General features: G+C 38.5%; 2 protein-coding genes and 1 long non-coding RNA gene across 4 annotated transcripts; 2 read left to right on the top strand and 1 right to left on the bottom strand.

Moving 5' to 3' along the window:
- Window positions 1–3,073: 3,073 nt before the first annotated feature.
- Window positions 3,074–5,992, top strand: xcr1a.1 (chemokine (C motif) receptor 1a, duplicate 1). The gene is made up of 2 exons (XM_088644023.1): window positions 3,074–3,169; window positions 3,695–5,992. The coding sequence occupies exon 2, from the start codon at window positions 3,699–3,701 to the stop codon at window positions 4,758–4,760; it is 1,062 nt and encodes a 353-aa protein (XP_088500149.1). The 5' UTR covers window positions 3,074–3,169; window positions 3,695–3,698; the 3' UTR covers window positions 4,761–5,992.
- Window positions 5,993–6,235: 243 nt separating this feature from the next.
- On the bottom strand, window positions 6,236–10,744 carry LOC148657573 (uncharacterized). Its single transcript, XR_015940998.1, has 2 exons — window positions 10,219–10,744; window positions 6,236–7,828 (listed from the first exon to the last, which is right to left on the bottom strand). It is a non-coding gene; the product is annotated as an uncharacterized LOC148657573 (long non-coding RNA).
- An 807-nt stretch (window positions 10,745–11,551) lies between these two features.
- LOC148657572 (chemokine XC receptor 1-like) lies at window positions 11,552–16,870 on the top strand. 2 transcript variants are annotated; one of them, XM_088644022.1, is made up of 2 exons: window positions 11,552–12,101; window positions 14,846–16,870. In XM_088644022.1, exon 2 carries the CDS (start codon window positions 14,856–14,858, stop codon window positions 15,942–15,944), a length of 1,089 nt encoding a protein of 362 aa, XP_088500148.1. In that variant the 5' UTR covers window positions 11,552–12,101; window positions 14,846–14,855; the 3' UTR covers window positions 15,945–16,870. The 2 variants fall into 2 exon arrangements, with proteins under 2 accessions (XP_088500148.1, XP_088500147.1); XM_088644021.1 differs by having other exon boundaries at window positions 11,553–14,753.
- The last annotated feature ends 728 nt before the right edge of the window (window positions 16,871–17,598 follow it).

Genomic DNA, 17,598 nt, shown 5'->3' with positions numbered 1-17,598 from the left:
AGGAGTCATGTGACAGGTTGGCTCCTACAGTATGAATATGATGACTGAAGTCAAGTGACAGCAACACCGAAATTGCGAAGTGTTTTGGGTATCTACAACAAGCTGTCAAGATCGGTGTATTTATTGCTTCTTTTTCACATGTAGTCTGAGCTATTAAAAAGGGTTTTTTAATTTAATTTTTGTTGTCATTTCTGTCTAACGTTCATGAAAAAAAAACATCATTTTGGGAGACGCCTTTAAACAAAACTACGTGCATATATTACAGTCTGAAGAGTTGAATAAATCGTTTGGACAAAGTTACTCATGGGTCAGTTGTGACTAATAATGGCAATGCACAATATTGAATATTGAAGTGCTACTAAATAAATGCCTTTTGAACACGTTGCAGTTTCAGGTACTACTCTTCTGCAAAAGATTGACATACATCTACTAAAGTTAGATATTAAGATAAGCACAAAACCATGGAGAACCAGTGTACATATAAATATGGATAGAGAGATTAATTCCACACCGAAAATTAAAAAAAAATTAAATGCATGTGGAGACTTCTTGAGGTCTGTTAGACTTCACATGCTGTGCAGCTGAAACATTGCACTAATTTCACTGCTTTTACTTTTCAGCATGAAATTGACCTCAGCTGTTGATGTGGAGGACCCATGGAGGGTCTCAATTTCACACGTCTTATAAAGAATTATTGAAGCATACATTTCTACAATCTTGAAACAATTTAAGTGATACTGTAACGCAACGGGGGCTCAGGCGGGCGCCCTTGCCGCATCTGGTCGGCCCCATCCCGACTGGAGGCTCGAACCCGGGACTTCCGCGTCTCTCTGCAGCGACCTAGCCCCGTGAGCCAAAGAGAGATCTCTCCACAGCCCAGTAGCTGTGGTCCTGCTATCACAGGGAAGGGCGGTGACGTCACCCGCTCTGGTACGCCGGCTCTTACACAGTGCCTGTCGGCCGTAAGCGTTACAATACCTTTCAGAAGTGTTTAGAAATCAATAGGGATGGAAAATGACAGATCTCAAGTAGCATAGTTCCTGTAATTGAGCACATTGCTTAATTGATTGATAACTGAAACGTTTTTTTTCCAGTCTTTGCAAACGTGTGGTTCAGGGTAAGTTTAGTAACCATCCTGGTTTAGGCCTCTCCTTTAACCACAGTTAGGGATGTTCAAGTAGGGAGCTGCGTTAGCATGCGTAGGCTGCAAAGGAACAAGTTAAGGTTTATTCCATGTGGAAAAGGGAAGAAACACAACATTTCAGCTGAGGAGCCTTCTCCTATCGCTCTGTCACACCTGAAGAGCCTTATGTCTCTTTTTTTTTCTTTTCAGCACAGTTGGAGATGCCTGATTCAGAGCAGTAACTGTCCCTGTTGTCCTTTGTTGATAACAAAGAGTAGAATATGGCCTCTATTGTGTATGCGTTGTGGTTCCAAAAGTGCTACGTATTTTAGTCCCAGAAACGTGTATCAATATGTAGAATACAATGTCCTGTACTTACATTACACTTGACCTTGTGGAATGGTCGATGAACCCTGTATTTCTTGGTAACCGCAGTGTACCAAGTCTTTATAAAAATGGTGATCTATAAAGACCTACTTGACTGTAGCTCTCCAGGGTGAGGGCACTCTTATTGAAGAATTATCATGTGATACATTTCCTTCATCAAATCACATAGCTTGTTTTTTTGTGTTGCGCCATAGACAGTTTTGTTTTGAACACTGTTCACAATTAGATCCCTATTTTTGTGGTCGCTGTCCAGAGCTACAGATCACTTTTCTCACTTTCATAGGGGATGTTACAGGGCAAAACACTGAAATGAAAGTGCTCTGTTTTCTCAATTTCCAAAGTGCACATTCCAAATAATAAATATTTAAAATTCAAACGTCTTACCACAATGAAAACAAATCCTGTAAATACAGTAGCTGTATTAACCAATCATTAATCAGACTTTCAGGTTATGTTTTAGGTGACGATTGGTTCAATCATCGCATATGCCTTTTATGGGAGGACTGTAAAATCGCTTAGTACTGACCCCCTCGACTGTGTCCCCATCACTATACTGGGGCATTAGGACCCACACGGGCCGCAGGGTGAGCACCCCCTGCTGGCCCCACTAACACCACTTCCAGCAGCAACCTTAGTTTTTCCCAGGAGGTCTCCCATCCAGGTACTGACCAGGCTCACACCTGCTTATCTTCAGTGGGTTGCTGGCCATATCGTGGTCAAAAGGTCAATAAAAGTGACCTTGTCACTTTTCTATCTCGTGTGCTGTGCAGCTGGGACTGCTAACGCCTAATGACTGCCCCATGGGTGATACACTTGATTTGTAGATGAACTAATTGTAAAGCATTTGAGGATTCTTTTCTGATTGAAAAAGTCATACATAAGCAAAGTAATGAGTTATTATTATCACAATCCATTACAACCAACATCTGAGCTGTGAGCCAACAGTCATAATGTTGCATATAAGGGTCACCCCTTGCCTTTTATTGATATTTTTCAAAATCTGTTTCTTTTCCTATAGAGACTGTGATTCTGTATATTAAGGGGGTGTCCCATACATAAACACCAAGTTCCAGCTAATTGCCTTTTCTCAGTGTTTCCTGAGCAAACAGCACGTTTAATTACCTAAGTGTATTTTGATGTCACTTTAGGTTCAATAACCCGAAGATATTGGTTTGAATAAACTGGTTAGGAGATAAGACTACACTATACTAAAATTCTATATTGTACATTTTCATGCAAGCATTTGGCTTTAGAGTATAGTAATTAATGTTGCAAATATATGTCTGCTTTTGAAAAGAAAAAAGGTTTTGTGCTGTAACTGATTTGAGGGTTGAGATAATCATGCTTTAGCAGTTGTGTAGATCTGTACAATTCTGTAAGAAGTTCTTTTATACTGTTTTGTGAAGACATAGAAAACGCATCACATAATATTCTAGCCTTATACAGTCCATGGCATTTGAAGGATTGTTTTTTTTTCTTAATAAGTATTAAAAAAGGAAGTACAGTACAGTTTCACCTGGAAAAACCTATATATATACCGTACCTACAAAACAACAACTCCCATCTTCTGCAGAAAGATGTACTTTGTGAGACATATGGGGAGGATTCTGCTCAGGAGTCTTTCCTTTTAAAAGAAAGATTGCACATCAGAAGAGAAAGGTAGAAATACACTTTGTGTTGCAGAGCTATTACATTTATTCTTATATTGTTTTGAAAAGAAGACAATATATAAGTAAAGCCGCTATCATACTAACATATCATATATATTGTAACTGATACATTTAGCTTATTTTAATATTTTCATCTCTTTTTTTGAATGTTTTTTGGAATTGCAAATTACTGTGATATATTAATATATTATATAATTAGCATTTAAAGCAATAAAGTTAGAGTTGTGTATCATAGAAGATCGTATAAAACTAGATGATTGCACTTTAGGCTTAGGTCTTAAGTCTTATGTCTTCTGAGTATATAGGAAAAATAATAAAAAGTAACTAACTATATCTCAGTTTCTAAAACCCTAAAACAGATAAAAATATATATTTCTGAAATGTGACAGATTAAAGTCAGGCAAGAGCGATTTATGTTTTAGTGCATGGTAATCCTCTGACTGTACAAGCTGTTATTGTCACTACTGTACCTATTATGAACTTATACTTTCAACGTGTTTTTTCTTGCTTTCAGTGAGATGGATACTACCAGCGAACAGCTGAGCACAACAGCTGGTTATGTAGAAAATCAATTTTCCACGTATGAGTACAATGAATTTTATGAGGACGATGTGTGCAATAAGGAAACCGTTTCAAGATTTGGTGCCATTATAACATCAGTGTTTTTCACCCTGGTGATCGTTTTGAGTGTCCTGGGAAACTTACTGGTCCTCGGGATTCTGGCAAAATACGAAAACCTCAAATCGGTCACAAACATTTTCATTCTCAACCTGGCCTTGTCAGACCTGATATTCACCTTTGGACTTCCTTTCTGGGCTTCTTACCACTCAGAAGGCTGGGCATTTGGAGAATCGGTTTGCAAAGCTGTATACTTTATCTTTGATGTTGGTTTTTACAGCGGTACTATATTTCTGACAATGATGACCATTCATAGGTACTTAGCCGTAGTTCATCCACTGGCTGATCTTGGGTCTAGGAAGTGTTGCTATGGAATCACTGCGTCTGTAGTCATTTGGCTTCTGAGCTGCTTAGCAGCAGTCCCAGGACTCCTCTTCCACAGAGTTCAAGTAAACCTAAATGAAAATGTTTCCTACTGTGAGTATGACAGTCCATTGTGGAAACTAGCAGAAATATATCAGAAGAACATTTTCTTCTTAGTTGCCTTTTCTATTATTATATTCTGTTATTTTCAAATACTCAAGACTTTGCTTCGCTCCAGAACACACACGAGGTACAGGACGGTGAGGCTCATATTTGCTATTGTCGTAGTGTTTTTTGTAGGGTGGGCACCTTACAACGTCATCATATTTGTGCGCTCTTTAGTGTACAATCAAATTCATCCCTTTACAGACTGTGAAATCAGCAGGGGTATTGATTATGGGTTTTACATTTGCCGTATGATTGCTTTCTCGCACTGCTGTCTCAACCCCTTTTTTTACGCGTTTGTGGGAGTGAAATTCAGAAACCACCTGAAGAAGTTGTTGAGAAAAGTTTGGATGTGTCAGGCCAGTGAAGACTTGCAATTAGGAAACAGTAGGGTGATGTTTCACTCTCATGGAGAAGACGCTTCAATATATTGACCACGTAACACAAACCCCGTTGTTCGAAATAAGCCAAATTTGTTTTGTGTTCACATAATGTTGGGATGTTGGATGAAACAGCATATTTCAGTGTAGTTTTGAAATATGTTTTATTATGTTAGTGCAGAAATCACTGTACAAGCAGAGGGGTTTTACCTTAGACACAGCTTGAAAAGGCTCCTTTGTTACCATAAGGGAAAAAGGAACAAAAAACAGTAGCTTAGCTGAAATAAAGCCTTTGCACGACCAAGGTTGCACCACAGGTATACTGGCTGTGATGTTTTGTTCACGTCAAAGGTCTGTGTTTGAATTCTACAAGACAAAATGCAAGTAACATGTTCTGTGTCAACCTACCACATTACCTGCCTATTTCCATTATTGTTATTATTAAACAAACTTGTACATGTTCACTGTAAAGTACAAAAAAAAAACTATAAAGTTCAAACTTCTTTCTGGGATGGCATTTTCATATGTATTTTTATCACTTTCATACCGGAATTGTGTAAGTGATTTTCTGTGTAAAAATCAGATTTTCTTTCTGTAGAGTATTGTCTTCTTGCTGCATAGCTGTGAAACAGAAAGTATAAAACAAATAAAAAGATGGCTTCTAATGGACTATGACATGCACTATAAGGCATTTGTACCATATTTTGTAACATTTTATCTGTTTTTATAGTCTATTTGATATATTTTGTTGGGAAATATAGCATTTTAATATAAGCAGTATTTTTTTCCATCGCTGTCATAATCTGCAAAGTGATATGTGAAATGTCAGAAGATCATATACATTGATGTGCTATAATTTTCTGTATATTAGAATAATAACAACAACTACTGATTGTCAATATATTAACATTACGCTTTGTAGCAGAGTGTTGTGTTTAGTGGCATGCCTATAACATATACATAGTATATATACTGTACACCGCATGAATATTATAGCTTAAATAAAGGCTTCAGAAGAGTCCACTACTGTCTCATCTGCTGGGATAAAATAGTGTACAGTTAATATTTCTTTATGTTGATTCTGTATAGATTTACTTATCTTGTGTATCTACATTTATGAATGTGCCTATGGGTTAATTTGACATACCACTCAATAATATTTTGTAACTTCAGGTACAAATTTAAACTTTTTAGGGCTATGATTTGTTCCAAAATGACCTTTTTGTCCAATGAATAAATTATATTCTCTCATGTAAAGTTGTTACAATAAAACAATGAAATGTAAAGGCTGGAACAGACCAGTATCTCCAATTTGACTGAAACAATCTGAAACACTGAGCACCGAAGACTCGACTTTCTCCATCAGCACAGACAAATGATTACATTGATCCATCAAACAAACTTGACCCATTGATCTCACTCAGAGCCGGCAAATACATTGCCATCACAGATACTGACAAAATACACATAGACGTATTTTTTGAGACAACCAAAAGAAAGCATTAGTAAAATCCAAATATCCACTAAAATTGACTTCTCATAACATTTATTATCAATACAGTGTAGAAACAATTAAAAAAGCCCAACAGAATTATTGAATATATGTCAAAGTTTGCATGACCCCTTAATTCCGTAAATGCTTTATTGTGTGCACACCATCGCCACCTAGCAAGCATAGAGGGTGCTGGGACCCTTATTCTACGTCCACAGGTTCTTTTTTATCTCCCAGAACAAGCAGTGCATCCACAGACAGGTCGGAAACTCTTCCGACCTCTTCCTTTCCTCCCAGGCATCCTGAACAATGTCTCCCCCTCTACCCTGTTTATCTCCGACTCCAGTTTTGGGCAAAGGGGGGAGAAAGATGATGCTGGGGCTTTCTTCCTCCACTCTCAGTCCCTGGTCTCCTGAGTCGAGTCCTCTCCTGGGTCCGACCATGCAAGATCTTTCACAATCCTTCATTCTCCAATGTCCCGAGTTCTGTCACTGGAGCTTTCTCAGGGAGCCCAGTTTTGGCTGGGCAGACGCACTCAGAGGGGGTTGGCCATTGTCTCCATCTGAGGCAGGCTGGTCATCAGGAAGAAGCGTGGCATAAACAATATGGGTTGCCTGAGTGCTGTATATAGATTTCCAGGTGTCATGGGGCTTTATCATTTCATTGTCCCTTTCCTGCCTCCCCTCTGCCCGAGGTGTGGTCCAAACTGGCTCAGCAACCCCACACACTTCCATGTGTCCATGCCTAGGGTGTGGTAATTAAATTATGTCTGGGCAAACAGTGTGTTCTTCAGTCCCCGTTAAATGTTTAAACTGCGTTCGAAGACTTTTTGTTAGAGCTGAGGATACCATCACAAAGGAAAAGGACAAACACATAGAACATGACTAAATCATTGGCCGTTACATACAAACGTATTTACTCACAGCATATAAGCTTTTCCACTTCTTCCTGTTGGTACTGTCTCACATGTACAGCTCAAAGAGCAGTATTAAAGTCTGTATAAGCAATTTTAATCTACAGTTTGTACTGGTTAGACATCCTTCGAATATCTCGTAAAACTGTTTTAGATTAGTCACCACAAAAATGGTATTGCTGATCCAGAGACAGTACAAAGCAAAGCAAGCAGAGAAATTACTGGCATGTAAAAATGTCATGTTCAGATTAAGAGAATAGAATTATTTAAACCTGGAACAAAAAAAAATTGGTGAGGAATTGATTTCTAACAGTTCCCAATGGAATATATAATTGCTAACTTTAAACGCCTAAAATAAATGGGTAGTTTCTGTGCAATCAATCTGTTAAGAAGAAACAATCAAGAGTTTCAAAGAAGTAAAAGGGGAAACTACTGTGTGTAGTAAGTGCTCAGTTTACAATCACCACACCACCACTGGTTATAAACTGAGCTGACATATACAGTACTTAAAAAATGAATACGCATGTAAAGGAAACAAGAGAGAGCATCTTCGAAAAAGACAATACTAGACACGGTGACACACAAAACATTAGTACTCACTCTTTCTGGGGAGAAAGCACTTCAACAAAAGTCCAGTCTGAAGTATAAAACCTTTGCAAGTTCTTAAATCGAGGTAGAATGGACAATAAAATGATACCAAACGATGAAGTGACCAGGCTAAAGAAGCACAAAAACAAGACTTGTTCAGATGTAACATGACAGATTATTAGAGTGATAATTAAGTATTGCATCTGATTTGTGATTAGCTACAGCATATTATTATAATCAATCAGGAATCACATGGTGGAAAAGAGTAGTACAATTGAATTCTGAACTGTGGACAACAAAAACAACCCCAAAAGAACAAAATATTAGCATTTTCCCACATCTTCAGAGTGTGGTTAAGTTGTGTTAGTTGTGTTATATTCAGAGTGTATTAGCTGTCCATCTGAAGGAAATGCATTTACCCACAATCACAAATCAAAAATAAAACCGAAGAGATAAAGTGGCAGAAACTATGGGCACATTTACATCTTGGCTACTTTGGCGTTAACAAGGTAATTGTGTAGAGTAAACTCCTTTATACTTAAGGAACAAAATATTAGCTGCTGAACTAAAGAAAGCAGGTTCTACTATGTGGCTACACTGCCCTCAAGTGTCCTGCATGACATGGATTGCTATTCAAAATCCAGAAAGTTGCTCCAGAGAGCAGGCAGGAAAAATGATCCAATGACTCTGGTACACCGTTGGAAAGCAGTTTTAGAAGCATTCAGGAGAGATAGAGGAACAATGTTACACAGAGAGCTAAGGTGGTATAAATCAATAATCCTTAAGCATAATGCTTAAGCTTACACACTGGGTTCCTTTAAGGAATAGATTAAGGCAATTCTTGGATCACATTATGAGCAAATTATATATTATGTTTATGTATTGTAGTGTTGAGTGCACCATTTATGTTAAATTGTACTTTTCTGTTAGCAGACTTTCTAAAAAATTAATACAAAGTATTTAGATCCTTTTTAATTCAGCACTGTCACGGATGTCGGAAAGGCATGCCTTGGAATGGCCAGGAGGGCAATAAAGACACTATGCGTAGGTCAGCAGGTCAGACGATGTTGGGTAGAAACCTAGGCCCTCAGGCCGTGGAGGAGACGACCTGGTGTAGGTGGGTCTCAAGACATCCAAACCCTCAATGGTGAGCCAGGAGCAAAGGGTGACCCGGAAATATATAGCCCCACACAAAGACACACCAGAAGGATAGAGGGTGTGACAAGCACAAGTCCAATATCTTTGTTGATGTTAAATTTAAACCCTTATTTTTGACTGTTTATTTTCATTTGAAATTCATCTTAGAAAGGTCCTGAGGGTGTTGTTTTTCCATATGTGATAAGTGCTATATCTGGTAGTACTGGTGAACGTTTCAATGATTCAAGATTTAAATCCCATTGAGCGTCTGTGAGACCTCATGCTGGTTTCATCTTCAGTCAGAGATTGGAACCAGGCACATGTATTACAATGTAAAAATTAAACTCCTACTTAAGTGTGAATGCTTTGTAATGCATTCTATCATATTCAGTGCCTTCTTAATGTCCCAATTAGATGAGATGTATCCGTGTCTTTCTTAGACAAATGTACAAATTAGTAAAAATATACTTAAGAACACAAGAAAGGTTACAAATGAAAGGAGACCATTTGGCCCCTCTAAACAGTTTGGTATATACTGTAGCGGTTAATTGTGCCAATGATCTCATCCAGCTGTTTCTTGAAGGAAGCCAGTAATGGCTTCAATCATATGGCTGGGTAGCCTACTACATGCTCCCATAACCATTGGGGTAAAGAAGTGCCTCCAGCTCTTAGTTGTAAATCACTTCCACATGATTTCCACTTGTGGCCTCTGGTTCAGGTTTCACTGATCATCCTGATTAAGCCCACTGAGCTGACTTTGTCATTTCAATATTTGTATCAGGCACCCTCATAATCTTCTCTGTTTAACACTAAAAAGATTCAGTTCTTTCATCCTGTTGCTGAAGGACAATCCTTTAATTCATAAAATGCATCTGATTGCTCTTCTCAGGACTGAATTCTAAGTAGCCATATTTTGTTAGAAAACATGGTGACCAAAATTGTAGACAATGCTCTAAATGATGCCTAACTAGTGCATTGTACAATTTTAACATAACATCCCTTGATTTGAATTCTGCACTTTTCTCTACATATCCTAACATGTATTACTTCCCCATAAGCAATGAAACAATGTGTTGACAGAACAACCCAAGCCTTTTACATCAGTAAAAACTTCTGAGTTAACTACTTTGCACCCACTCTAATTCCCGAAACAGAGTTTAAATTCCCCCAGTGTTTTGTGGATACTGTATTACGTATTTGCCTTAGTAATTTGCACTATTTGCACTTCGCACTATGTATATCCTGTCTATATTTGCACCGTGGACCAGGAGGAACGATATTCCATTCCACTGTATGTTTGTGTACAGCTGGAATGACAAATAAACACGAACGTGAGGTCACCCTATCCGTTTAAATAGCCGAGCGATCCGAAGATATTTTACCTGTGGTCATACGCAGGGTGTGCAGATAAGGCTGGAATCAAGAAGCACTTTGCACAGAGCTGTAGATGTCAGGCCCTCTGTAGCCAGAGGGCGCTTCTACTCTGTCCTGTCCCTAGTTCCCTGTGCTTTGTTCTCCTTCCAGTGTCTCTGTCTCTGGGGCTGTATATTTCCGGGTCACTCATTCACCTTCGCTCAGCATTGACGTTCGGATGTCCTGAGACCCGCCTAGCACCGGGTCGCCGCTCCGTCCGTGGCCTGAGGGCACAGGTTTCTATACGGCAATTCCAGAACTCCTGCACTGCTGAGCCCGGGCTAACCCCCTGTTCCGGCGCTTCGCATAGGGTCTTTTTCCTCTCTCCTGCCTCTCCACGGTTCGTCCCTTCCGACATCCGTGACAGTAGAGTTCTGGAACAAAGTGTCCAGCCCTGCTGTTCTCGGAATCCCCACCAAAGAAGCCCTTGGGTCAATAAGCTACGAGTGAGCTAAGATCAGCTGAACGGTCCTCTCACATTTGCGTCCTACGCTATATTCTCATTTTCCAGTGGAGGGAGTGGTGATGAAAGTGATGAAAAAGAGGAAGGGCGATTCTCAGTTTTGTTGCTCTGGAAGGAACGGATGTTATTTAGGGCTTCTGTTTTGTTTTCTAAGATAAAAATGTGACACAGTGGATTTGAGTTTTGCGTATTGTGTTTCAGGGATTTTACTCTTAACATGCCAAAATGCAAATTCTCAGTTCCTAAATTCTTTGCACACTCAGAATAGTGTGTAAACACTTCTGTTTCTCCAATGTTTTCTAGATGAGTACTTAAGGCTACAATTCTTCCACATTCCAAACCATTAAAATAATCAGTTTGACTACGCTACTAAAATAACCAGTTTATTAACTTATAATAAGCAACATTCACAGGTCAGTTGATGCAGAATCATCCATTTATCCAATTATCCATGAAATTTCCACTAATAGTCTTTGAAGGAGTTGTAACCCCAGGCTAAAGTATTCTAACAACACATTGAACTAGATGCCGTGAAACTATCTATATTTTCATTGTTTGTTTGGACAAAGAAGTGAGGAAGAATTTTAGCGTTTACCTTTTTTAAAGTGTATAAGATAGTGACTAGTTGGCTTTGAAAAATGCCTTTTACCCAGCAACAGTATGAAAGAACAATTGCAAGCATATTATTTGACTTTTTGATTTTAATGGTACAACTGCAGGATGTCTTGCTCATTTCACACCTTTTATTTATATACTTCCTTTTGTCTGTATGCAAAGTAGAACTGCTTCTTAAGATGAACATGGTCAATTACAAGGAAATGTTTGAAGAAAGAAAAACAACTCCTAATATGGAAACATAGAATGAACTTTCCTGTGTGAATTTGCTGTATAAAACTCATTGCATTTATCATCTCGGGGGAGAGGTTCCTCACAGATCTGTATGAGAGGCTGCTCTCAGGTCTGCATGATTATATCCTCCCCATGCGCATGAATAAAGGACTCTGCTTGACCATACCTAACCTGAGTGAAGACTTCTCTTCGACAGAAGCAAGTCTCTTTTTACATCATTCATACTGTACTTTCTCGATGAACGTTTGCACAGGATACCAGGAAAGGCAACACTTATGAGACCGATTTAGGCAAAATAATTTCTGCTGATGCTTTCCTTTCCAGGGACTGTGACTGACTACACCAATGTAGCCACAGAGTACTTTAGAAAGGCATTCTGCAAACTGAATTTGTGATCTTAAGAGCTCTTGTGTTCTTAACAAGTAGTTGAATAAACAGATGTACTTCTCCATGCTAGACCAAAAACTTCTGCTTTCTGGAATACCTCAGGACCACAAAGTTGGACTGCAGTTCTTAGTGATAATTTTACGAGACAAAAGAGTAAGTAGAAGAGAACTACATTTTAAGTATTTGTTACCGTAAACGAAATGCAATTTATTTCAATTTGCACAGAAGACTAAACCTCCTGTAACCATCAGGCTACTCATGTCGTTGTTATTTTGGAATACTTTTAATTCCATTAATATTTGAATTAAAGACGATTGTACTTTAGGTGTTTCCTCTGTTGCAAACATCCTTGTGTGAAAGTGAGCCTGTTGATGCACCTGACACCAGCCTGTGCCACAGGCCTCTTAAATTTATGATAGAATTAACTAGTTTATTTTCTGATTAAGCATTTGTGGAGCTTCAGAGGTTTATTAGATACAGTGGTGTGAAAAAGTGTTTGCCCCTTCCTGATTTCTTATTTTTTTGCATGTTTGTCACACTGGAATGTTTCAGATCATCAAACGAATTGAAATATTAGACAAGGATAACACAAGTAAACACAAAATGCAGTTTTTAAATGAAGGTTTTTATTATTAAGGGAAAAAAAATCCAAACCTACATGGCCCTGTGTGAAAAAGTGATTGCCCCCTAAACCTAATAACTGGTTGGGCCACCCTTAGCAGCAACAACTGCAATCAAGCGTTTGCGATAACTGGCAATGAGTCTTTTACAGCGCTGTGGAGGAATTTTGGCCCACTCATCTTTGCAGAATTGTTGTAATTCAGCCACATTGGAGGGTTTTCGAGCCTTAACCGCTTTTTTAAGGTCATGCCACAACATCTCAATTGGATTCAGGTCAGGACTTTGACTAGGCCACTCCAAAGTCTTCATTTTCTTTTTCTTAAGCCATTCAGAGGTGGACTTGCTGGTGTGTTTTGGATCATTGTCCTGCTGCAGAACCCAAGTGCGCTTCAGCTTGAGGTCACGAACAGATGGCCGGACAGTCTCCTTCAGGATTTTTTGGTAGACAGCAGAGTTCAAGGTTCCATTTACCACAGCAAGTCTAACAGGTCCTGAAGCAGCAAAACAGCCCCAGACCATCACACTACCACCACCATATTTTACTGTTGGTATGATGTTCCTTTTCTGAAATGCTGTGTTACTTTTACACCAGATGTAATGGGACACATACCTTCCAAAAAGTTCAACTTTTGTCTTGTCAGTCCACAGAGTATTTTCCCAAAAGTCTTGGGGATCATCAGGATGTTTTCTGCCAAAACTGAGACAAGCCTTTATGTTCTTTTTGCTCAGCAGTGGTTTTCGTCTTGAAACTCTGCCATGCAGGCCATTTTTGCCCAGTCTCTTTCTTATGGTGGGGTCATGAACACTGACCTTAACTGAGGCAAGTGAAGCCTGCAGTTCTTTGGATGTTGTTGTGGGGTTTTTTGTGACCTCTTGGATGAGTTGTCGCTGCGCTCTTGGGGTAATTTTGGTTGGCCGGCCACTCCTGGGAGGGTTCACCACTGTTCCATGTTTTCGCCATTTGTGGATAATGGCTCTCACTGTGGTTCGCTGGAGTCCCAAATCTTTAGAAATGGCTTTATAACCTTTTTCAGACTGATAAATCTCAATTACTCTGTTTCTCATTTGTTCCTGAATTTCTTTGGATCGCAGCATGATGTCTAGCTTTTGAGGATTTTTTGGTCTACTTCACTTTGTCAGGCAGGTCCTATTTAAGTGATTTCTTGATTGAGAACAGGTGTGGCAGTAATCAGGCCTGGGTGTGGCTAGAGAAATTGAACTCAGCTTTCCAAAGATGTGATAAACCACAGTTGATTTATGTTTTAACAGGGGGGGCAATCACTTTTTCACACAGGGCCATGTAGGATTGGATTTTTTTCCCCTTAATAATAAAAACCTTCATTTAAAAACTGCATTTTGTGTTTACTTGTGTTATCCTTGTCTAATATTTCAATTCATTTGATGATCTGAAACATTTCAGTGTGACAAACATGCAAAAAAATAAGAAATCAGGAAGGGTGCAAACACTTTTTCACACCACTGTAAATGCAATGAAACGAAAAGAATTTAAAAGGGAATGCTGTGTTGCATGAAACGTATGTTCTGCGACTCAGAAACAACTAAAGGATTTTGAGACAGAGAGATTTTAGATCTCTAGCCATGTGGTATGCTGAGAGGGCAATACATCTCCAACTGAGTGAAGAAAGACGTGTGATATGAGCTGAGGTCTGTCTGCAAAACAGTCCCAGGAAAGTGAAAGATTCATCCAAATAGGATCCAAATGATGTACAGTAATTTAAGTCTAATGTCATTTTATATAAAAGAGATTATTTTAGGTGATTTATTTATGATTATTTTAGAATAATATAGAATAAAGCAATGAGGTGATTTTGAATTATTTAACGATCAAAGTTGTGTGTGTCAATTTGCTGGATATCATCAATGATGGGCACAGTGGCCTGCTTTTGTTCAGAATCTTTAAATCTTATGAAAGGCAATACAATATTAACAGGGAAATGCACACTGGCCAAAGGCCATTGATGAAATGTGCTGACAGAGCTTGGTTCGCCTGCTGTAATTAAGTAAAGAAGATATCCAGGAAGAAAAAACAGCCTTCCTCTTTCTTTGAATTGAAATAAGTTTACACAAGTTTTGGTTTCCCTAAATGTGCTTCAGTTAATGTGACTATACTGTACGTGGATAATCTTTAAATACTCACCTACATTCGAAACGAAAAGAAAAAAGGTAAGTTATGCATTATATAAGTATGTTTGTTGAATTGTGTAAATAATATACCTAATTGTGGTTTAGAATTCTGTTTTTTTTTTCATTTTCAGAAGTTCCAGAATGAACATGTCAGAAGGTTTCACAAATGACAGTCTTAGCACCGAGGTTCCTTTGTATACCTCTACTGAATACTATGGGGACGAGGACGACCCTTTAATATTTCTTTGTGATGACGATGCATCTTCAGATAACACCACTTTAACTTCAGTTGTGTTCAGCCTTGTCTTTGTTCTCAGTCTGACCGGGAATGTTTTAGTTCTCTGTGTCCTAGCAAAGTACGAAGACATGAAAAAGGTTACAAACATTTTCATTCTCAACTTGGCTATTTCTGATCTGGTATTTGCTTCCTCGTTGCCTTTCTGGGCAGTGTACCACTCTTATCACTGGATTTTTGGAAACTTCATGTGCAAACTTATTAGCGGTGTTTATTTCATAGGTGTGTACAGTTCCTTGATATTCCTCACAGTGATGAGTGTTGACCGATATTTAACAGTGGTTCATAGCGTATCAATTGCTCTGAGAAAGAGGACCCTCTGTGCTTGGTCATCAAGTGCCGTCATCTGGACAATCGCTATTGCTGCTTCCATAAAGGAAATGGTCAACTCCGATACAGTACTGACCCAAGATAAAGATATCTTCATCTGTGAGGAAGTACAAACCGGAATCACCCCAGACCTGGTGGGTTACTGTCTACAAATTGTGTTTCTCTTTCTACTTCCATTTTTCATTATTGTATTCTGTTATTGTAGCATCTTGAAGACTGTTATAACCTGCAAGGCGAGGGCAAAGTATAATGCAGTAAAGATTATATTCGGCATTGTTGTGGCGTTCTTTATATGCTGGGCTCCCTACAACCTTGTCATGTTTCTCATGTCACTCAACGATCTGAACCCCTCTGGGGACTGTGACAGGCGTGCCAAACTGAACCTCGCGTTTAACGTGTGCCGTAATCTTGCGTACTTCCACTGCTGCCTGAACCCTCTGCTCTACGTCTGTACGGCGAAGTACCGAGCTCACCTGAGGAGACTAGTGTGCAACTCTCCTCAGCAGACAAGGGAGAGGAGCTCCGTCCCTGTGCGCAGCTATCACAACACATCAAACATCTTTCAGAATGGAGAGGCGGCTAGAGAAGAAATAGACAAACTGTAGAAAACAAAACCGTGAAAACTACAGCTGAGACTGGCCAATAAAAGGATTTTAAGTTTTACGGGATGCATTTAAAGTCTATTGTTTGGTGAATAGACTTCAAAAAGAGACTTTTTTTTTTCCTGTCACACAACATGCACTGGACTGCGATTTTTTACATTTCTATAGACACTTTCTAAGTGAGAATTGGAGAACCTTAAAATATTTTCGGTCTTTGTTTTTTAATACTTTCTGTCTTCGTAAAAAGTCCGTTTGTACGTGTGACGTATTTTTATGGTGAAAGTTCCCTATCTCACATTTAGTATGTTTTCCTTTCATTTGCATCTGCAGTATAAACATATACCCTGTTATCTGACAGCATTTTACCAGCATTTCCTGAACAGTTCTGCTGTTTTTACCCATTCAGATTTTTAGCCATCCTGATGGTACAGAATATTTTTGCAGTAGATTCCAATGATTTACTGTACACTAAGAGACTACTTAAAAAAAAAGTATACATCATTAAAAATGTTCCATCTTTTTTTAAGGATTTAATCTGTCCAATGGTATTGTATTCTATTGATAGTAAAGTCTAGATTGTTGTTTTAAATAGTTACTGTATTACCACAACAATAATATTAACAATTAGTGCATATAAACATTTTGTTCAGTGTAAAACATGGAAGACAAAAGGGTGTAGCAGAATTACAAGTTTAGAATTTGTTGTTTAAAATGATTTATAGAGTTTGGTTGTATACTCTTCTGTTCGCATTAAAAATGAAGTTGAGTGTACTTTATGTTTTGCTCTGACTTTACCACTTTAACCAATAAGAGAATTATATGATAGCATTTTCTTTATTGTTTGTTTGCACTTTGAACAATATACTGTAAAAATAAAGAACTGAGTGTGATGTTTATGTTGATAAAAATTAAAACAAGGGATTTTTTAAGTGTTTTGACAATGAATGTCTGAAAGCAAACAAAGTGAAACATATGTATGGCAAAGGAACAACCAGAGGTTAATGCCATGCTGCTGAATAGCACAATTTTAACAGTAACAGTTTTGGCAGTCGAGCCTTGTTCATTTCTATTATGACAAATACACACGTGATATAAAGAGGCAGTGCAGAGGAGAGACTAACAAGAAAACTGAATGAGTTACTTCTGCTCTTCTCAGTCCCAGTCCCTTAGTCTTGTACCAAAAAGTGAAGAAGAGAATGTACACCATTCACCAAGGTTAAAGATCCTATAAATTCAATCGGTGGAGTAATTTCTCAGTTCACAGCCTGACCTGCTTTAGTATCTTTGTGCATGAAAAGTGTCAAGATGCAAGAAGTTCTGTATTATTCTAAAAATATTGCTGCGACAGCAATAGTTTGTGATGAGTCCTTTAAAAATGCGCAGAATATTTTGAAATAGTCTTGTACATTTTGATCCTTAAAGGAAAAGGCATATAGACACTAAGTGCCAAATTATTACATTTGCTGCATTATCAAAAGAAAGCCTAAACTAATGACCAAATACCGTGGGACATGGATTATTAATCCCTTTATCTACAGTAATCTCTGCTGTCTTCTTCCTGGCTGTTCTCCTCAGATGTTACTTTTTATTCATATCAAATTCTATCCATTTGCAAGTCTTCTCCAGGTGAGGCTTGAGGTTGTGCAAAATATCAAAA

The sequence above is a fragment of the Lepisosteus platostomus genome, chromosome 8 (assembly GCF_059453375.1).
Source record: "Lepisosteus platostomus isolate fLepPlt1 chromosome 8, fLepPlt1.hap1, whole genome shotgun sequence".
Taxonomy (NCBI): Eukaryota; Metazoa; Chordata; class Actinopteri; order Semionotiformes; family Lepisosteidae; genus Lepisosteus; species Lepisosteus platostomus.
Note: the sequence above shows the minus strand (reverse complement) of the source record. Positions and strands in the feature narration are given on the sequence as shown.